We start from the raw sequence: 18,889 nt of genomic DNA on the forward strand, positions 1-18,889 counted from the left end.
GTCAGGCTAAATTACAAACTGGAGCTTCAACAGGAAAAACTACTATCCCAACTTTCAAACCTATACATTATAAATTGTCAGGTTTAGTATATTTTGCAGTATAGCCTGTATTTAGTACCAATTGTGACATTGATAAACAAAAGCAGCACCAGGAAACAGTAATTCTTCTGTTTGTTTATTTGACTTCCCTTTCCACCAGAACCAAAAAAACTGCAGCAGAAGAGAACACCAAGTGCAGAAAGAAGAAACATTTTAACTCATGAAAGTCAGATAAATGTCTTAAAGGCAGCCTACGAATGTGCTTAAAGCAGGGCCAACCCAGTTTGCATCAGAGCGCCTTCTTGCACTATGTGATATGATTGTGACGGCTGCTCGCAGGCAGGCCTGCTGGATAAGACTGAGCCTCCTGAGTGATGCCTATTACATAACAAAACTCAAACATATTTTCACTAATGAGGAGGGAGGTTGGAATACTGGGTCATTCTCGCAGGACGTGACTTGGAAAACAAATTATTAAGAAAGACGAAATCAACTCTTCAAAAGCCAGAAATAAAGCATTCGTGGGCAGATCTCAGTCAACACAGAAAAACAGAAAACTGGTTTCATTTATTCTTCTCCTCTCTGATTGCATTAGTTGTTACTGATAGACTTGATAGGATTAAATATTATCTTTTTAATCATGATTTCCTCTACTGACAGTTTTTGGGATTAATTGATTCATTGTTCAGCTTATAAAATGTCAAGCTATGGCCAAACTCATATCCACAATTGTCATGTTTTGTTAGAGGTCGATTACTTGTTCAAAAGAAAACTGATTAACAATTAATTTCATTTATGTTTCAAGCAAAAATATCATTTCAATATCAAATATCAAAAACATTTTCTGGTTGGAGCTTCTTAAATGTAAGGACTTACCTCTTTTCTTTGTCATTTATGATAGTGAGAGCTGGTATTACTGAAATTCTTCAGTACTAGTTTCAGTGCCAATGCCAATAGCAATTAAGAAAGACTGATTGGTTCGTGAAATTGTATTGAATTTTAATGCACTGTAGAAGATGCTTAAATCAATATACTAAGTGCTGTATCGTAGGCAACTGGACTTGTTTCAGTTTCTTGAAGTTTCTTGTTCAAGAAACTGAAACAAGTCCAGTTGCCTACAATACAGCACTTAGTATTATCATGACCTGGATGACTGAGAACCTTCATCATCTTAAATCAATATAAATAATATAAGGATTCAATGGCCAGTGTGTACAACAAAGAAACTTAACTCACTTGTTATACTTTCTTAAAAAAACAGATTCAGATATATAGAAAAATACTGAATACTGGACCTGACAACTGTCCAGGCCGATAAATGCTCAACCAAACTACAGTACAAATATGTAAAAATATATGTAGAATTTAGTTTTACTTTACTTTTGATACTTAATTTCATTCATTTCCAGAAAATGACTTTAGATAATTAAGTACATTTAATATAAGATACTCCAAAAAATTTACCTAAGTACTATTTGCAAGGGTGATTATTACTTTTAATAATGTTGTTTAACATTACTTTTACTCCAGTATGACTTTTAGGTACTTTTTACAGCACTACTTTTTGTTTAGCATCCACTCCACTAAAAAGCAGTTTGTAACAGTTTGGGTGGGAATTAGTGTAAATACATTTACAGCACCGTGTGTCAGTCTCTCAACTCCAAACCAACAAACCTTCATCAACAAACAGCCTGAAAGTTAATGAATGTGCTGCAGGCAGCTGATAATATAACTGTTGAACAAGTCTGCCCCCTGCTGGGGACACAGCTGAGTTACACCGTGAGGCACAAGAGAACAACACACCAATACACGGATAATTAAAAAATAAAGCCATTACAATGGATATTTGTAGCCCTTAGTCCGTATAGCAGTACACACCACCTCAGCCTTAACTCTACCTCCTTGAAAAAGTGGGTACTTAAATGCGAAAGAGGGAAGCAACAACATTGCTTTGACCACCAAAGGACTGACGAGTAACCACCACTGAGCACACTGTAAATTAGACCAAAAAAGTGGAAATATTAACAAGATGTCAGACGAGAGTCAGAACAACGTTTTAAACAGGTTTTTAATAACTTTAAACGTTCTTCTGCCAACCAAACGAGCCGTTCATGAAACTAGCTGACAACTATCACAGCAGGTGCAGCAGGATGCAACAGGGATTCATGGAAACTCCCGAATAACTTCTACCCAAGAATGCCATACCTCGAGTATAATGACGTTATTATCTGTCAACTTGATATGTATAAATACTTGAAATGTAACTTTTGAGGTACTTACGGTGAAATATTGAGTTGCATATCTGCTCAAAGAGAGCAGCCCCCCTCCGTTAACTGGCATCACGCACTTTGAACTGTCCGGGACTGGCAGTAAAGATTAAAACAAAAACTACAACTAGTTAATGTTTGTGCTCGGACGAAGGCCAACGTTTTAAAGAAAATGAGCGTTTCAAAGAGTAAAAAGTGTAAAAGTCCCGTCAACTTTACTTTAAATGGCGTACTACTACTTCCTAAAAACGTTAAGATTAGACATTCAGGGCTAAAATTTAGCGCCGACGACTCCTAGCTTGGGTCAGATTATACCAAATGAGAGCGGGGACGAGGTGGGGGTCAAATTTAAAAGCAACCGTGATAGAAAACAAAAAACCCTAAAGCATCATGTTTAAACCTCTACTGCTTTTGAATTTGAAAAACGACTTATCTAGTTATAAGTAATAACGAATCAGTGATAACATTATAGATGTGTGTATTGAGGGAGCTTCTACCTGTAATACCGCTGAGATGGGTCCGTCCAAAATTCCCATTGATTTTTAGGGAGCCTGCTGTGAGGCTCCCAGACAGACTGCACAACAACACATTTCAAGCAGCACAATGCAGATTGTAATTCAGAGTAAACCATGCAATTTAAAAAGCATCTTAGCAGATAGAGGGAATCAATCTGAAGGTTTTTTTAAGGACTGTGTTAAACATAATTTCGACAGCCTACACTTAGAGCACCTGCCTCCAATAGGCCTGCAACTAATGATTATTTTCGTCAGTTTATCTGTCGAATATTTTCTCAACTAACCAATTATTTATAAAATGTCAGAACATGGTGAAAAATGTTGATCAGTATTTCCCAGAGCCCACCGATAAAGTCCTCAAAAGTCTTGTTTTGTCCACAACCCAAATATATTCAGCCTACTGTCACATAGGAGAATAGAAACCAGCAAATATTCACATTAAGAAACTTGGATTTACGAATTTTGACCATATTTATTTTTTTAATTACTCAAAGTAATAATGGATTATAAAAAATAGTTGCTGGTTAATTCAATAGTTGACAACTAATCGATTCATTTTTGCAGCTCTACTTCCAAAGGCAAAAACAACCTAAAACACCAACACCTTTGACAGGGCAAAACATATACGTTCTTATTTGTCTTTTTTTCTTAATTCCCCACCTCTGTAGCCATTGCACAAAATACATTGGATGGGGTTGAAATCAGGACTCAGGCCAGTCACGTTCTGCCACACCAAACTGAGAAAGGCATTTCCTTTATGGACTTGTCTCTGTGCATTTTCATGTTGCAATGGGAGAGGGCATTCAACAGCATGCTGCAACCACGATGCAAGCACACTCTTGTCAAAGTGATCACAAAGCTCACTTACTTTCACTGGAAGGGGCCCAAACCATGAAAAACAGCCCCAAACCATACGATCACAAATGTATGTGGGCTCAAGTTTAGACATATAGAGCCATGTAGAAAATGTAAGGCTCTTACGCATGAGCAGCTGAAACAAAGGGCTGGAGCAACTAGACCACATGTCCAGCTGTCCCACAATAACCTATTGTTGTTTGTGTGTGTGTGTGTGTGTGTGTGTGTGTGTGTGTGTAATACTATCCATTCAAGCCTGCCCTTATCTAGTATTTTATCAGCACGAGACAAATCACAGATGAGAACACCAGCTGACCCTGAAAATGTCAAAAATCCTCTAATACCACATACAATTTAACAGTTTCCTTTCACCATCAACCATTTCAAAAATTGGTAGAAGCTTTTTTCCTGAAAAAAAGGACACTGTTTCTACAATGTTTAACTTCAGAGCAACAAACTTGTAAGAATGTTATGATATAAGTTATGACAATAACATTACAGAAAAATTAAGGTCAGTCAAGTAAAATCACCACATTTTACATCAACTGAAATATGTGAAATATGCTTTAAAATAGGCCATCCTAATGCAAAACAGCTTCACTGGCCTGAATAATTTGTGTGACCAAGTCATTAAAACAATGAAGCTTCCAGGACATGACATGTCTCTCTGGTTAATCATCATCCTGGATGCAGGAGGGGTCACCAAAGCGTAGTTGTATTCAAATAAGGAAAGAGTCTGGGAAACACTGACTCACTAAACCTCATATCTCTGAACCATCAGCATTTCAGGAGAGAAGCAGCCTTGTTTGTAGCTCTACAACTATTTTTGGATAAACTAACGTGCATGTATTTTTCAGCTTATCTGATGATGGGATTATGAAAGAGTTTCATAAGATTAAAAATCATGAAATTCTCAACAAGAGAGAAACACACAATCATCATCATCAAGTGAGCATTAAAAAAACGCAGCTTGATGGACCTGTGCTGGAGTGCAAACAGAGTACACATCATGAATATAGCTGCGACATGCTTACATGGGACTGGATTCAAAACTAAAAATGTTGTGTTCAAACCCTAAAACAGTCGGGGGTCACCAGGACCACACATCCAGTGTAGAGGAAGTCGATCCCAAACCAGGCTCTATGTTCAAGGTAAACGCTAGCATTAACATTAAAGTATCATGTAAACAACGTACCATCATAATAGCCGAGAATCTGCGCGAAGAGAGGCGGCGCAGATACAAGTACTGGGCTTCTCTGGACCAGCGGAACTTGCGGCCGGACTTGAGCAGGTCAGTGCTGGTCTGTTCAGAGCCTGGCTGCTCCCTGTGAACAGAGAGAAACACACACTTTTAACCATCTGTGTGTCACTCACAGAATTTTTTTTCACAACATCATTAAAAGTTTATTACACTCATACATATCACATTCAGATCTTTGTCAAGACAGAGCAGTTAATGACATCTGGCTATAATTACCAATAATTACGTATGATGTGACCTTACAGTACAAGCTATGATTTGCATAGAAATTATTAAAGGTTAGGTTACAAATTAAGTCTAGTTAACTCATCTCGTTTAGCACTACTCAGCCTGTGAAAACAGTTATACATTGCTTTGAGACTGTAAATTAATGTGTAAGAGAAAGCTCTGTTATAAATTGTTTGAAAGATTTAACCCCAGCCTATTCAAATGATGGCCTGTGGGCCACATCCAGCCAAAAACTGTCTCAGCATACATAAATCTGGTTAATTAAAATAATGTAAATATATAGCATTTTGTGTCTGTGTGTGGGTACTGGTAGAGGGAGTTATAGTTTGTTTTTGGTTACTGCTATTGCCACTTGTTGGAGTTCTGTGTATTGCTAGTTGATAGCTCTTTTTGGTTGTGTTTCACCACTTTGTGTTGTGCCTGAGTCAGATATGTGACCTTTTTTTTTCTTATTTCAAAATTAAAGGAATTAACATTGCCATTTTTACGACATTCAATAGCATTTGTTCAAATTTGTCATTGTCATATACTTTATAATAGTGCAATCACTAGACTACCTCTTTAAGTGCACGTGTGTGGGCAAATCGGAGTCTCACTAAAAACTTGATATTTCACACAGATGGCCATGGCTGTCTTTCAGCACATAACAGCTCAAGCTTCGACAAACTCTGTGACCATCTCAGCCCATGCTCTGATTGCACGCTGTTTTTCAATAACTTGCGTATTTGACCTCACATCTATCTGCATGGAAAGTGATAGTCTGCCTTATAACACCGATTGGATTGTGTTATGAGAAGATTTCTGCTGGAAAGCCTGAGTGGCCCTTTTCACACAGAGACCCTCATTATCGCCGTAGCGAAGACTCGCCTTTACGCCGCCTTTGTTTGTTCACACTGAACCAAGCAGCACCAGCTCAAAGCTGCTCCAGTGTGTCATTTCATACAGCATGCCGGCGCTGCGGAACCAAAAGAGGCGTGACGCTACACATCATGACGTTGACAAAGACTATTTTCACAGCAAGTTGTGGTGGTTGAATGGTTCTTGCTCATGATTTCAATGAGGGTAATGGGAGGTTGTGTCCCATGTGTGGGTAGAGGTTTTTGATTTTTACTTTTAGACTTAGTGAATTTATTGTTTTCAAGTGTTGGAGCCATGAGCATCGTCAGTTTTCAGTCACAGTTTGGTTAGCTTTAGGCAACAAAACTACTTGGTTAGGTTTAGGCAATAGTATTACCTGGTGACGTTGAGGAAAAGATCATGGTTTGGTTTTAAATAAGTCAACATTCACTTTTAAATTTCACACAGGACATGGACATCTATGAAAAAAATAAAAGTAAATCATCTCTGTCTGAAGTTAAAAGAAGACCAATGCCAGTCAACGAGAACGCACATCAGGCACACATCACTCTGTGTGAGGCAGGACGTAAGGCCTCACCCTGGGGTGAAATCCTAAGTTTTTAGGGATTCCAACCAACTACATTTACATCAGCATACAACTAATACAAGCTTTTCAATACACTGTAACATCACAGGTAAATCTTTAAGCTTTTGAATGCATATTCCCTACCTCACATGCTTCCCTTTTGTTCCTGGTATGCTTGTATAGTGATATATTAAAACGAATGAGCAGACACTCCCGTATTTTTTGCAAATTGTAGTGTGAGCTTTTCAAATCAATCTGCCCAACTTCACTGCCATATAACAATAACACAAAAATAATAAATCACTGTGATGCATTACACATTCTTGTAAAAGGTGTCATGACTCATCCAGTTTATTGTCATGCTGTATAGCAGTGTTCTTCATCCTGGTCCTTGAGGCCCCCGGCCCTGCATGTTTTAGATAGTTCCCTGCTCCAACACACCTGATTCAAACGATCAGCTTGTCATCAAGCTCTGCTGAAGTCTGATTATGACCCATTCATTTGAAATATGTAGGTTGGGGCAGGGAAACTTCTAATACATGCCTGGATGTATAAATAAACAAAAAATTCGACAGCATGCAAAAATGGACGTTTATAATATAAAGAGTACATGAGTTTAACTTAAAACTTGTACACTTGTACAGTCCTTTGAGTCCAGATAAAGCCACAGGTAGACTTTTACTCACAGAGCTTAATGTTTACACATATTTAAGTTGTAAGCATCAAGCAACAAGACTAAGTCTACAGCCTTGCTAGCAGCTGTCAAAGGCTGTTATTAGGCACAGCAGTGCTTTGAACTAAATGCTAATGTCAACAATGCTAACAAGCTTACAATGGCAATGTTAACATGCTGATGTTTAACAGGTTACACAGATATTCTGAGGTGAGCCTGTTAGCTTACTAAGTACTACTGAGGCTGATGGGAATATCATGACTTTTGCAGGTATTTCATCATAAAGCAAAATATTAGAAAAAAGTTTTTTTTGCTTTTTTTTTTTTTTTAAAGTTTAGGGATCACTAAAGATATTACAATTCATTCTGAGGGGGACATGGAGATATGTACCAACTCTGGTGGCATCCAATATTTGAGACATTTCAAACAAAACCAGCAAAAGTCAAACTGAAGGTGAAATAAAGATCAGGGGATCACCAAACTCACTGGGATACTCACTGTCTGGGAACCATGAACGCCTATACAGCACTTGTGCTAAACCATCCATTAGATGTTGAGATATTTCAGTCTGGACCAAAAGGGAGTGAGCAACCGACAAACCAGCAACAGTTACACAATACTAATTGAGAAATCATGTACTTTCACATGGATGAATGATTACAACTATTTTCTTTCTTCAACAGTAAAAACAACATCTAAAAACCTGGCTGTTAAGGAAATATAAACTAAATATCTCAAAGGCCGAAAGGATCAGATGATAAAAAGTATAGCTATAAATGGTAAAGAAAATTGCACATTTTACACAACTAAGCCATCTGTGTAAAGCCAAAGCAGAGCAGATTCACACTGACACGGCTGACTATAATACTATAATCTGCACTTCTCACTTCAACAGCAGCACCTCTGACCCGTTTGCTAACAACATGTCCAAACATGTGGCGTTCTCCATCGAGCTGCAACATCTCTTTTTTTCTCAGCTTCATGGCAGCGAGTCAGAAATTAAGATTGTGGATACAATCAGAGCGTACTGTCATTCTGTACTGAGAGTGAAGAAAGCAGATTGCCTCTGCATGACTAAACCTGCTGCTCCTTAAACATTGAGCACAGACTTGTAGGTTCAATGAAAACATGAAGAAGGGCTTGGTGTCTACATTTGAAGCAGACCAATACATGACTCACTTTTAGTCCTAGATTTACTCAAACAATTTAGTATTGTACTTCAATAAAGTTCACTCACAAGAGACAGATTATAACAAGAATGGTCAAAATCCAAGCTAAAGGGAGGCCGAGTTATCCTGCCTCTGCCTCCCCTGTCATCCTCTCTAGTATGAGTCAAGCTCTAAGAACTCTTGATCATATATGCTAAAACTCAATAACATCTTTCATTAGACCCTCCCCAACTGGTTAACACCTTTCCCCCAGTTTGTATTGCAGCAATTCTGTTATAAAGCCTCAAGTCTGATCTGACATAACCTTGTAATCATATTGGCACCAGTATTTTCACCAAACCCTGTTTTGACCAAATCAGTTCAATCAGCTGTAGCTACACTGAGGTATACAAAATGACATTTAATTGCCTTACAGGTGAGGCAGTTCACCAAACATCACTGACTGTAAATGCTCAATTGACTTCGAGTAGGGCAATATTTCTATAATAATGATTTGCACCTTTCAGTGGAATCACATTATAATGATATGAGGATGTTGGGTGCATGCCATGATGCAATTTAATGGAGCATTACTACACAATGTGGTGAACGTCAGTACTATTATAAAGTATGGCAAGAATTCAAAGGTAGCTACAAAAACATAGAACACAGCATAACTGCTACATACTGCTCACTATACTCTTTGTTGTAGCCATCTTTGACTGTAGTTAGCTTAGCTCAATTAGCCATAGAGCAAACAGCCTTACTAGCTAATTGAAGTTTGTCTGACTGTGACCTTGGATCATGTCAATGCAGGCAACAGGGCTCAGCTCAACCAGACTCAGCGGCCTACCAGTGTACAAGGCGGGACCGGGACTGAACACAGCTTTTGAGACCAACAAAGGCCAGTTCGGAGACAGGGGATACAGCACAGAGATGATTTACCATGACTCCATTGTGGGGACAGGGGGGGCATGAAGTGGCATTAAGAGACAGGACGGGCCAGGGGATAGCTGGTTAGCATGCTAACTTCAGGAGACACCTCTGCAACACAATACACAGACGTCTTTGACATAACATCACCACTGTTGCCAAATACTGGTCAGATCTTACATATTGCCCCTTTAAAAGTTTGTGAACCCTCTATATTTCTGTCGTGACGTAATCTAAAATGTGATCAGATCTTCATTTAAGTCATAAAACTAGATAGAAAAGGACCCAATTAAACAACTTATACAAAAATATAATTATTTACTTTGCAGAATCATCCAACATTAAATGTCTTTGTATGTGAACCTCTGGTGAACCTCAGATACTTTAAATAGGTCACTGGAGTTGGGATGACACTCGGTCCCTAGCGGTCCCTGCACTATAAAAGAATATAAACCTGGGTCTTTGTCTTATCTTGACCACAGACAAAAAGTTGTTGTTGTGTATGGAAGGATAGCAAAGAGAAAGCTACTATACTACTACTACTACTACTACTACTACTACTACTACTACTACTCTCCAAGAAGAACATTGCTGCTCCTGGAAAGTTTGCTAAAAGCCACACGGGTAAAGCAGGAGGCCATTAGAAGAATGTTCTGAGAACAACATAGTTCATGGTGACTGTATCATGGTTTCTGGCTGCTTTACTGTGTCAGCTCCAGGGTGTTTCACTATCATTGACAGAACTATGAATCCTGGACTGTAAAAACAAACTATACCAGGACCACGGCTCAAGACTAACGGCGTTCCGTCATCCTGGGAATGATAGAAAATGATTTTTTTTCATAGGAAAATAAAGCTTTAAACTGTGAACTTCATGTGACACCACAACAAGTTTTCAGTTAACTGAAGCCCAACAAAAGATGGTCCATGCTGCAGAACAATGACCCTAAACACACAAGTCAGTCTACCAAAGAACCTATTCAAAGTCCAGACCAACAGAAATGTTGTGGAAAGACATGAAGAGAGCAGTTCATGCAAGGAGGCCCACCAACATCACTGAGCTGAAGCAGTTTTGTAAGGAAGAATGGGCCAAAATCTCACCAAGCTAATGTGTGGAACCGAACAGTTACAGAAAATGTTTGGCTGATGTTATTGCTGCACTCGAGGGTTACACCGGGTTCTGAAAGCAAAGGTTCACATACTTTTTATGACAAAGATAATAATTGTTATATAATTTTGCACAATAAACATAAAAAAGTATATATTTGTTCTGTAACTGTTATCTAACTGTGTCCTCTTCATGTGTTTTTAGACCTTAGAGATCTAATCACAGTTGATAACACATTCATGCAGACATACAGGGTTCACAAACTTTGGAGCAGCGCTGTAGACACATACAGAGATATGTGTCTAAGTGCTAGTGGAAAAACAGCATAATAGTATTGTAATCAAGTTTAAGTAAAACAAACTGAACTTCCTTGATTGCTGCTTTTGAAAAAAAAACACTAGCATCCTGTACAACTTATACCGACTGCTACTACATGAAAAGTTACATGAATATGAACATGAGATTAGACCCAACTTTTTTGTTCAATGTGATCAATTTCAAAAAGGACACCCTGCAACATAAATAACCCAGGAATAAACACAATGTACACAACTGGAACTTCAAAAACATGGTGTGTCCTCCACATTTAAAGCAGTCGGTCCACCATAAACATCTTGCAAGCTTTATGTTTAAATGTGTCAGAAATGTATAACCATCCAAAATAGTCTGCACAACCAACGAAAGAGGGCATTCAAATTACATTCTATTTACCTCTAGTGGTACCTAGAAATGCAGATTTTGTTTTTATTTGTGCAGGATGATCCATAATTATTGGGACATTGATGCTTATGAACCAAATTCCATTTACCTGTATTGTATTGGAGAGGAGACAGACCCCTCTGACACTCACAACCTGGACAAATAAAACCAAAACTATCTGCATAACCAGATACCACGACAAGTAAGGATGTTTTTTTTTTTGTTACGGTGAAATGTTCAAGGTCTCTTATTACATTCAGCCCAAACCCATCTGTTGCTTCCCTGATCCTTAAAGGGGCACTACGTAGTATACGGTCCCCAGGACATAGTTTGAAGCTAGAAAGGCGTCAGGGTCCCGCAAACATAAAGTAAATCAGTATGAAATTAAGCTGTCCTTGATGTCAGTTTGTCTATTCAGTTTATTAAGTCATGAAAATGAAGAGTTTGTTTATTTTGTTTGATTAGGCATAAAAAAAAAAAAAAAAATCAGTCAATAAGATCTTTCTCTTCTGATTATAACTTCTTTGGAGCACCTTCAGAGGAACCCACATTTCAGAAACATTATCAGGATTGAGAAATAGATCTGTTAAAACAGCTGCAGCAGCTGTTACAACATGCAGTTCATGACTATGCACAAGCTCTCTTTTGTATTAAAGGTAATGACAAGCTGACACACGCAGTGATCTAACTCACCCGGGGGGTCTCCACAGTTTCCTGCCGGGTGGCAGAAGCTCCCGTTTGTTCAGAGGTACGATCCCAATGGCCGCCTGCATGATCGTGATGAACTTCTTAAACTTCATCTTCTAATTCTCCTCTAACAGCATCACACACACCACACTGCTCTAACAGCTGCTACACTTCCGTCACTCATCTTCATCAAGGCGCACTACCAGAAGCAAATCCCACATCTCTGCATTTGCTCATCTCCTTCTGCATCTGCAAGACTACAAACTTGTCCTCTCTTGCCGCCTCAGTGCATCAGTTTCTCTGTGACAACGAGCCACAGCTTCAACACCTCAAGTCCCCGTGGCGTGGCTACTACTGGTTCCTGTCCCCGACCGCTGAATCTGACAGATGTCCTTTTGGCTTTCTGAGCGAGGGAGGATAAAAGGAAAACAAACGGCCACGTTCCTGCCAGGCGGTGGGCTGGCCGAGAGGGGATGACAGCACGTCACTCTTACATAATTCTGGAGCTTCTCTGGACATTACACTAATGAAAATGCAGCCTCTGCCACCACTACCACCGCTGCTGCTGCTGCTGCTGCGGCTGCTGCTGCCGCTGGGATAATTGTGGTACTAAGCCCTGACAGATCATGTATGCTCCCCGCCCCCTCCTCCCATAATCCCCCATCCAGGCTTAGTCTTCTCGCCATTTACACCCGGACAGACCCATCTACTCCAACCTCACACCCGTCCAACAGGGTTCACCCCTTACAGAGGTTTACTAATGACAAAACTACTTCGAGACAAATTAAAGCTGCAATCAATCTGCACTTCAAGATTAAAAAGTGCACATGGGCAGATTTGTGAGCACAAAACACGTTTTCAGTGCAATGTCCTAATTTTGTGCACACTTTGAAATACAGTGTGCTCTCACTACTTTCTCCAGCTGCTTTAATTTATCCAGAAGGAGGCATTAAAGCTCACAACCAGAAGAATTAAAGGCAGACACTACTGTATATATTTTTCTAACTGTCAAAACATAAAAAAAAGAAATGAAAAGACCAATCTTGGTGTAACATACCCTTTAGTAACGGCATCATGACAAAGGAAAGACAAACTAATCATTTCATGGGGTTTGATGACAAAAAGAAAAATATAGAATATTACACATATTCAACAAACTTATCTGCAAAGAAATGGTCAAAGTGAAGGAATGGTTCACAATTTTGTCAATCACCCCAGTTATCCAAATACAAATAATCAAATACAAAACCACCACAGTCTAAAAACCAGGCCTCAGTCTAAACAAAAACCTTCCTTGCAACTACAGAAGGGATGATTGTTTTCCGAGAACTTATCTTAGACAGAACTGGCTGTGCAGCTTGTCTTATTAACCATTTATAAAGTTACTAAAACTAAACCACTAAATTTAATTTAATGCGTAGTAACACAAAAAAGGTGGGAAATTTTTGCAGATTTTCAGAAATCTGCAGGAAATTCAGTATTTGTGTCTTAGAAAAATTAACATAAAAACCTGCAAGACCCTAGAGGAACTACCTTGAGATATTACAGCCATTTGCAAATATTTTCTGATTAAGGCCATCTGGCCGCAACCGGGCCTGACCTGGTACCTCTAGTACATATGTCATCACATCATAGCGTGCTCGCAGCGCAATGGAGAACAACACAGGGAACTTGACTTTACTGACTTTTCTGTGGCTTATTTTGAATGGATTGGTCATAGACGGCCCTCTCACATTCCTGGATTTCTTGATTATGCAAGGTGGTGTAATACGTATAATTATTCATTCATGTCCATGTTGTGCACCCGATATTTGTGCCTGTGCATGAGCAACCGTACTGTGCCAAAACACACCTCTTCCAACCATGCCAGGGCCAAGAAAGTGTACTGTTCTTGAGCACGGTAAGGAGTGATCACACTAGTCAAACAAACTGGACTCTGAGGGTCAAACATGCTTGGGCACACTACGGATTGCCTAGTGTGAGTGTGCCCTAAGACAAATAATAAAGCTGACACTGCACAGATTGTAAAGTCAACTGAGGCATCTGTGATTTTGGGTATTATATATATATAAAAATTGACTTGACTTGAGCTGATGGAGCACTCTGGAAAACAGCCTGGTGTTACAAAGAGGACAAAGTCTATGAAGGTGACATCTGCAGGTCAAATCTGATCTCACTTGCACAAGTTTCAGCATAGGCATTTCACTCACTGAATAGTTTTGTCATGAGTAAACTTCCATACTCCATCCCCAACTCCCTCTGCTGATAAAAAGCGTACTTCTTCACTCCCTCACTTGTGCAACCCCCAGTGTGTGCCGCACAGATTAAATGTCTGTATCTTGTAGTCCCAGAGTCACCAGCTGACAGCAGGCAGCCATGTCCTGAGAGGTTTCAAATAAATAAATAATCTCGGCGGCCTCTTGATGAGCTGCCAGCCAATGCAAACTCCGGACAGGATTTATGTCCCAGCAGCTTGGACGTCTGGATTACGGCTCTGGATGGCCGTGCCATGAGAGCTGCTGCAGATTTCAGTGAGCAGTAGAAATCCCACAGCACTCAAAGCAGGGGCTGAAAATACCAGGAGCACAGCGGGGGGAGACACAAACATAACAGGCATCTATTTTTGAATAAGGTTGGGTAACAACAGCACAAAGGACAAGAAAGAGACAGGGTTTTTAAGTTCACCCTGTGTGTCTTCTTTGTCAAGGAGCCCGGATGAGGAGCCTCGTCTGGGATGAAAGCAAAGGAGACCAAACCATTAAGCTGTGCAGAATCCACACAGCGGCATGACATTCACAGGCGGTTTTATCATAATCCAACACCTTACAGTAATCTCACAGAGAACACTCATCCAACCCAAAATGCAACCAGACAGAGTGTATAGACCATGTGAACACAAGGGTACACTATCACACCTGCGCACATCTGGTAATTGATGAGTGAAGGCATCAGTAATCCATAACCTATTAACCTGTCATGTGTCACTGTTTATTTTTTCTTCAGTCACGCTTGTTCTGCACGTGCAGGGCTCATTGTTTTGTTTTTATTGTTGGTTAAGATAAATTGGCATCCATTATAGCAGTTGGTATGGTGAAGAAATCAAACTTAAACAACATCTTTGTGAGCACAGAAAAACTACAGCTCCCTACAGTAAAGAGATGTCATTTTCTGAACTTACCAGTATGCTCTACTTGTTCTAATACTTGTCTTTCCCACTTAGTCATTATATCCACATTACCAAAGATCATTTATTAAAAATCTCATTGTGTTAATATTTTGCGTGCCAATAGTCATCCCTGTAGCATTTATGAAGTGGTTTTGAGATTTAAAAATATCGAGTGATGATGATTTATTGTGTATCACGATACCACCTAAAAATATTGCAATATTATTGTTAAGGAACAGTTTTCCCAAAAATGAAAATTCAGTCATTATCTACTCAACCCCAAAACAGCTGTGAAGGTCCAGAAATGTTTTGTGGACTACAAAACTTCCCCCAACTTTCCATCAGCATGGGGTTGAGTAGATATTCACTAAATTTGACATTTTTAGGTGAACTGTTTCTTTAAAGCCTTATCACCTTGCCCTAGTCTATATCCACAAAATTCACCAACACCCTCTTCTACAGTAATTTTTTTGTGCTAAGCTAAGCTACCTGTCTTCTGGTTGTGCCTTATATTTATGGTACAGATGTGAGGGTGGTAGCTGGGCCATCAATTTCCTCATCTAAGTATCAAGAAGGAAAGCTATCCCTTTAAATACTGTGTCTTATAAAATGTAGAAGCCCAGGTTGAAGACCTCCTGTAGCAATATAATTAAAAACTGCACAAGAACCACCAGATAATTATCACCACTGAAGCTCTGTGGGACATTTTAGCCTCTTTTAGCTCATAGTTGATACATTTTCTGTTTGCTTCGTCCTCCGCGGTCTCAACAACTTAATTTGCTACAGCAGCAGGCAGTTGTTTTTAAGGAAATAAACTCTCATAAACCTGCTGTACACCACCTGCCCAACACCAAACTGCAAAATGAGTGACTAGTAAAAAGAAGCATTTGGCAGCTAAAGAGCCAGAATTACTTCTCATCAGTCAATGGAGACAAACAGAGCTAAATGGAGAATGAAACTGTACACGACTCTATGGGATGATGATGTTGCTCTGTATCTAGCTCTACCTCTGTGTAGGTAGCTGTTTGCTAACTCATCACCATGACAACTTTCTTCCACACAGCCAAGATGGTTCGCTACAGCCTCAAAAAGTACAGCCATCTGCTGCAGTCTGCACACTCAAGTACATCGAACCTGATGGAAATCTAATTGACAGCCACTATTATCATTCCACACTCACGGTATCTTCTTTTTAATCTGTCACTGCATGCTTTCATAGACAAACACAAACATTTACATCTTCTAAAGCAGTGCTACAGATTTGGTTTTGCACAGATGGCTGCATGACGGTGACTTGTAGCCATTTCCTATCTGAGATTTGAACAGCATGTTAAGCTACTTGGCTTTTGTTTGGCTCTGCTGCTGCTGCATTTCAATAACTACACCACGAAGCATTTTAATCTTTTGAAACTTAGCACTGATCTCTAGGTTTCCCCACGCATTCCCACCAAGTCACTGGCTGACTCATTGCGAGCAATTTGTGTGAGATTTCTAGTGCAGATATATATTTTTATGTTCTTTTTTTTGTTTCAAAAGAAGAATTCAGGCCATTTAATAAAAAATAGCTTAAAACACTCATATGAATATTATATTGTCAATTCTCCATCTTAAAACGTCACAATTCATCAGTTGCCTTCATCACTATTTTATTGCTGTCAAATCTACTCAAACAAGTATTATAAGATGCATCGAACCAGGTCAGAGCTTTTAATTTTTAAAAAGGAAAAGAGATTCATTCTTGAGACTAATTCCTTTGTTGCTGCGTGTTTTCAGTGTCCTCTGAGAATGCCTTCTATGTTTCTGTTCTGTTTCCACGGGGTGAGCAAATGTAGCTGGAGTTGTTTGGTCGTCTTAATGCTTTTACATAAGCGGTTTGTTTCTCTGCCCCTTGTCACTTGCCCCACGTGTTGGAGTAGTGCTGCATTACTAAGGCCCAAGGCCATTATGCAACGTCCATATGCAATGCATGTGCGAGCCAGATGGTGAGACACATGCCACTCACAAATCTGTGATGAGTGTAGAGACAGAGAGAGAGAGGGAGAGGGAAAGAGACTGACAGACAGAAAAAAGAGAATCAAGAGTGAGCACGTGCCCTCCACAACAGGTATAATCTGGATCATCGGGAGCAAGAGGTGACCTGGAAAGGCAAACTAGAAACTAGACAAATATGACATAATACAGTTTTGCATGAAGCAAAAGGCTGTTCTCACACAAACATTTTTTTAAAGAGGTGGTGAGTAGAAACATTCTAAGCTGAGGATGAGGGAGCAGCTCAGTTTAGATACTGTATTCAGGTCTGCCCCTCCCTGCTGAGTCCCACCACAACCAGGGCTGCATCTGAACCTACCACTGAGGACACAGAGGAAAGGACATGTTGTTACTATTGTCTCTGGGAATCTGGGTTTAAATGACCTGAAGCAGAGTTTACATTCAGGAATTACACTTTGTGATTTTTTTTAAGGCTGATTCTGATTATTTGTTCAAGTCAGTATCAGCCGACAAAATGGCAGGACAAAGTGCTTTACATTGCTGGTATCTGCATTCGCATGCCAAAGACAGCTGAGTTGCCATTCCAAAAGCTGGGCTGACACTGGGGGCAATTTGAGGGTCTTGTTCAGGGACACTTCGAAACTAGTGGTAGCAGGTCAATACTGGGTACTAGGGCAAATGATTGACATTTTTGCTAGAAAGAAAGACTTTGTTTGGCTAATGCGAATGATCGATTATCATAAAGTTGGCGATACATTTTCTTTTGAGTAACTAATTGATTTATTAACTTTTTGTTGCAGCTTCATACCCAATAAACTGGCAACTGAGTCTAAATTAGGCTATGGTATACAAAATATTAGAAATACTCTGTATTAGGGATGGGACATTAAAAGACTTTATTGCAGATCGCATTGAAAAACACCCTCAAAAAGTTGAACGTGTTGAATTTTCATAATTGGGATATTCGTTGACCGAGATAATCATGACAATCATCACATGAATGACTTGAAAAAGCTGTCTAGCTCACTGACGTACAGTCCTATAATGCTTTTTTTTGGGGTCTTTTTTTAAATTCCCTTAGCCTGTCACCATGGCTGAAGGCAGCATGGCTTGTGCATTTTATCTCGCAGTTAGATTTGGTGGTAAATACTACTTTTTCCAAACTAAAGAATGACAGGGATAAATACATGGTTATGGTTGTTTTAGTGCCATTATTGTTTTTATTTAAAACTAATTTTTAAGTAATTTTTTGATAATTACTGGGATAATATCTTGACTCTTGATTAAATTGGACAGGATTATCGTAACAGGAAATTTTCATATTGTCCCATGGGCCAGATTAAATGGAAGGTTACACTGACAGAATGTATTTTTTGGGCACATTTTGATATAAGCAAACAAAATCCATTAACAGCCACATGATCATTAGTATTATGCTCATTAATATAGTTAGGTATATGGTTTTATCTTTTTAAAATTCCATATTCATATTCAATTAGCTGGTCATGGTTGTATGGGAACAGTACTAAAAAAAATTTTAATGAATAAATTAATGTATAATCACTGAAATAATGTTTTAGATCTGAGATTCTTCTCGATTTCTATGTTTTTAAAATACACGTTAAAAATTGTTTAATGTAGGAAGTTAATGTTCATTTCCCTTCTTTCTGAGGCGCTTTGATCCTGCCGGCCCGTGCCTACTCTGTATGAGACCATACCAGTAAAACTTTATACGAAAATCCAACAGGACCACAAAATGCTTCCAAACTGACCGTGAAGCTGATTCAAAACAATAGTTTCAACATTACAACCTTCCTACATAAAGGTAGTAGCCAATGTAGCTGTTGTTTAGCCAGCATGTAAGACAGAGTACATAATGAACTGGCAACTTGGTGTGT

The 18,889-nt window shown here is 39.2% G+C and overlaps 1 protein-coding gene across 5 annotated transcripts in view; it reads right to left on the minus strand.

Annotated features, from left to right (window-relative positions):
- tjp2a (tight junction protein 2a (zona occludens 2)) overlaps nucleotides 1-18,889 on the minus strand; it is a 40,114-nt gene that overhangs the window by 20,550 nt on the left and 675 nt on the right. For 2 of the 5 annotated variants that reach the window (XM_084382567.1, XM_084382566.1), the window contains exon 1: nucleotides 2,320-2,589. In XM_084382567.1, the coding sequence (XP_084238693.1) occupies nucleotides 2,320-2,379 (60 nt within the window). In that variant the 5' untranslated portion in view covers nucleotides 2,380-2,589. Of the gene's footprint in view, nucleotides 1-2,319; nucleotides 2,590-4,871; nucleotides 5,002-11,842; nucleotides 12,267-18,889 lie in introns of those variants that run through there. The other 3 variants (XM_084382564.1, XM_084382565.1, XM_084382568.1) reach the window with 3 other exon arrangements.

Source organism: Pagrus pagrus (genome assembly GCF_965226575.1).
Source record: "Pagrus pagrus genome assembly, chromosome: 19".
Lineage (NCBI taxonomy): Eukaryota > Metazoa > Chordata > Actinopteri > Spariformes > Sparidae > Pagrus > Pagrus pagrus.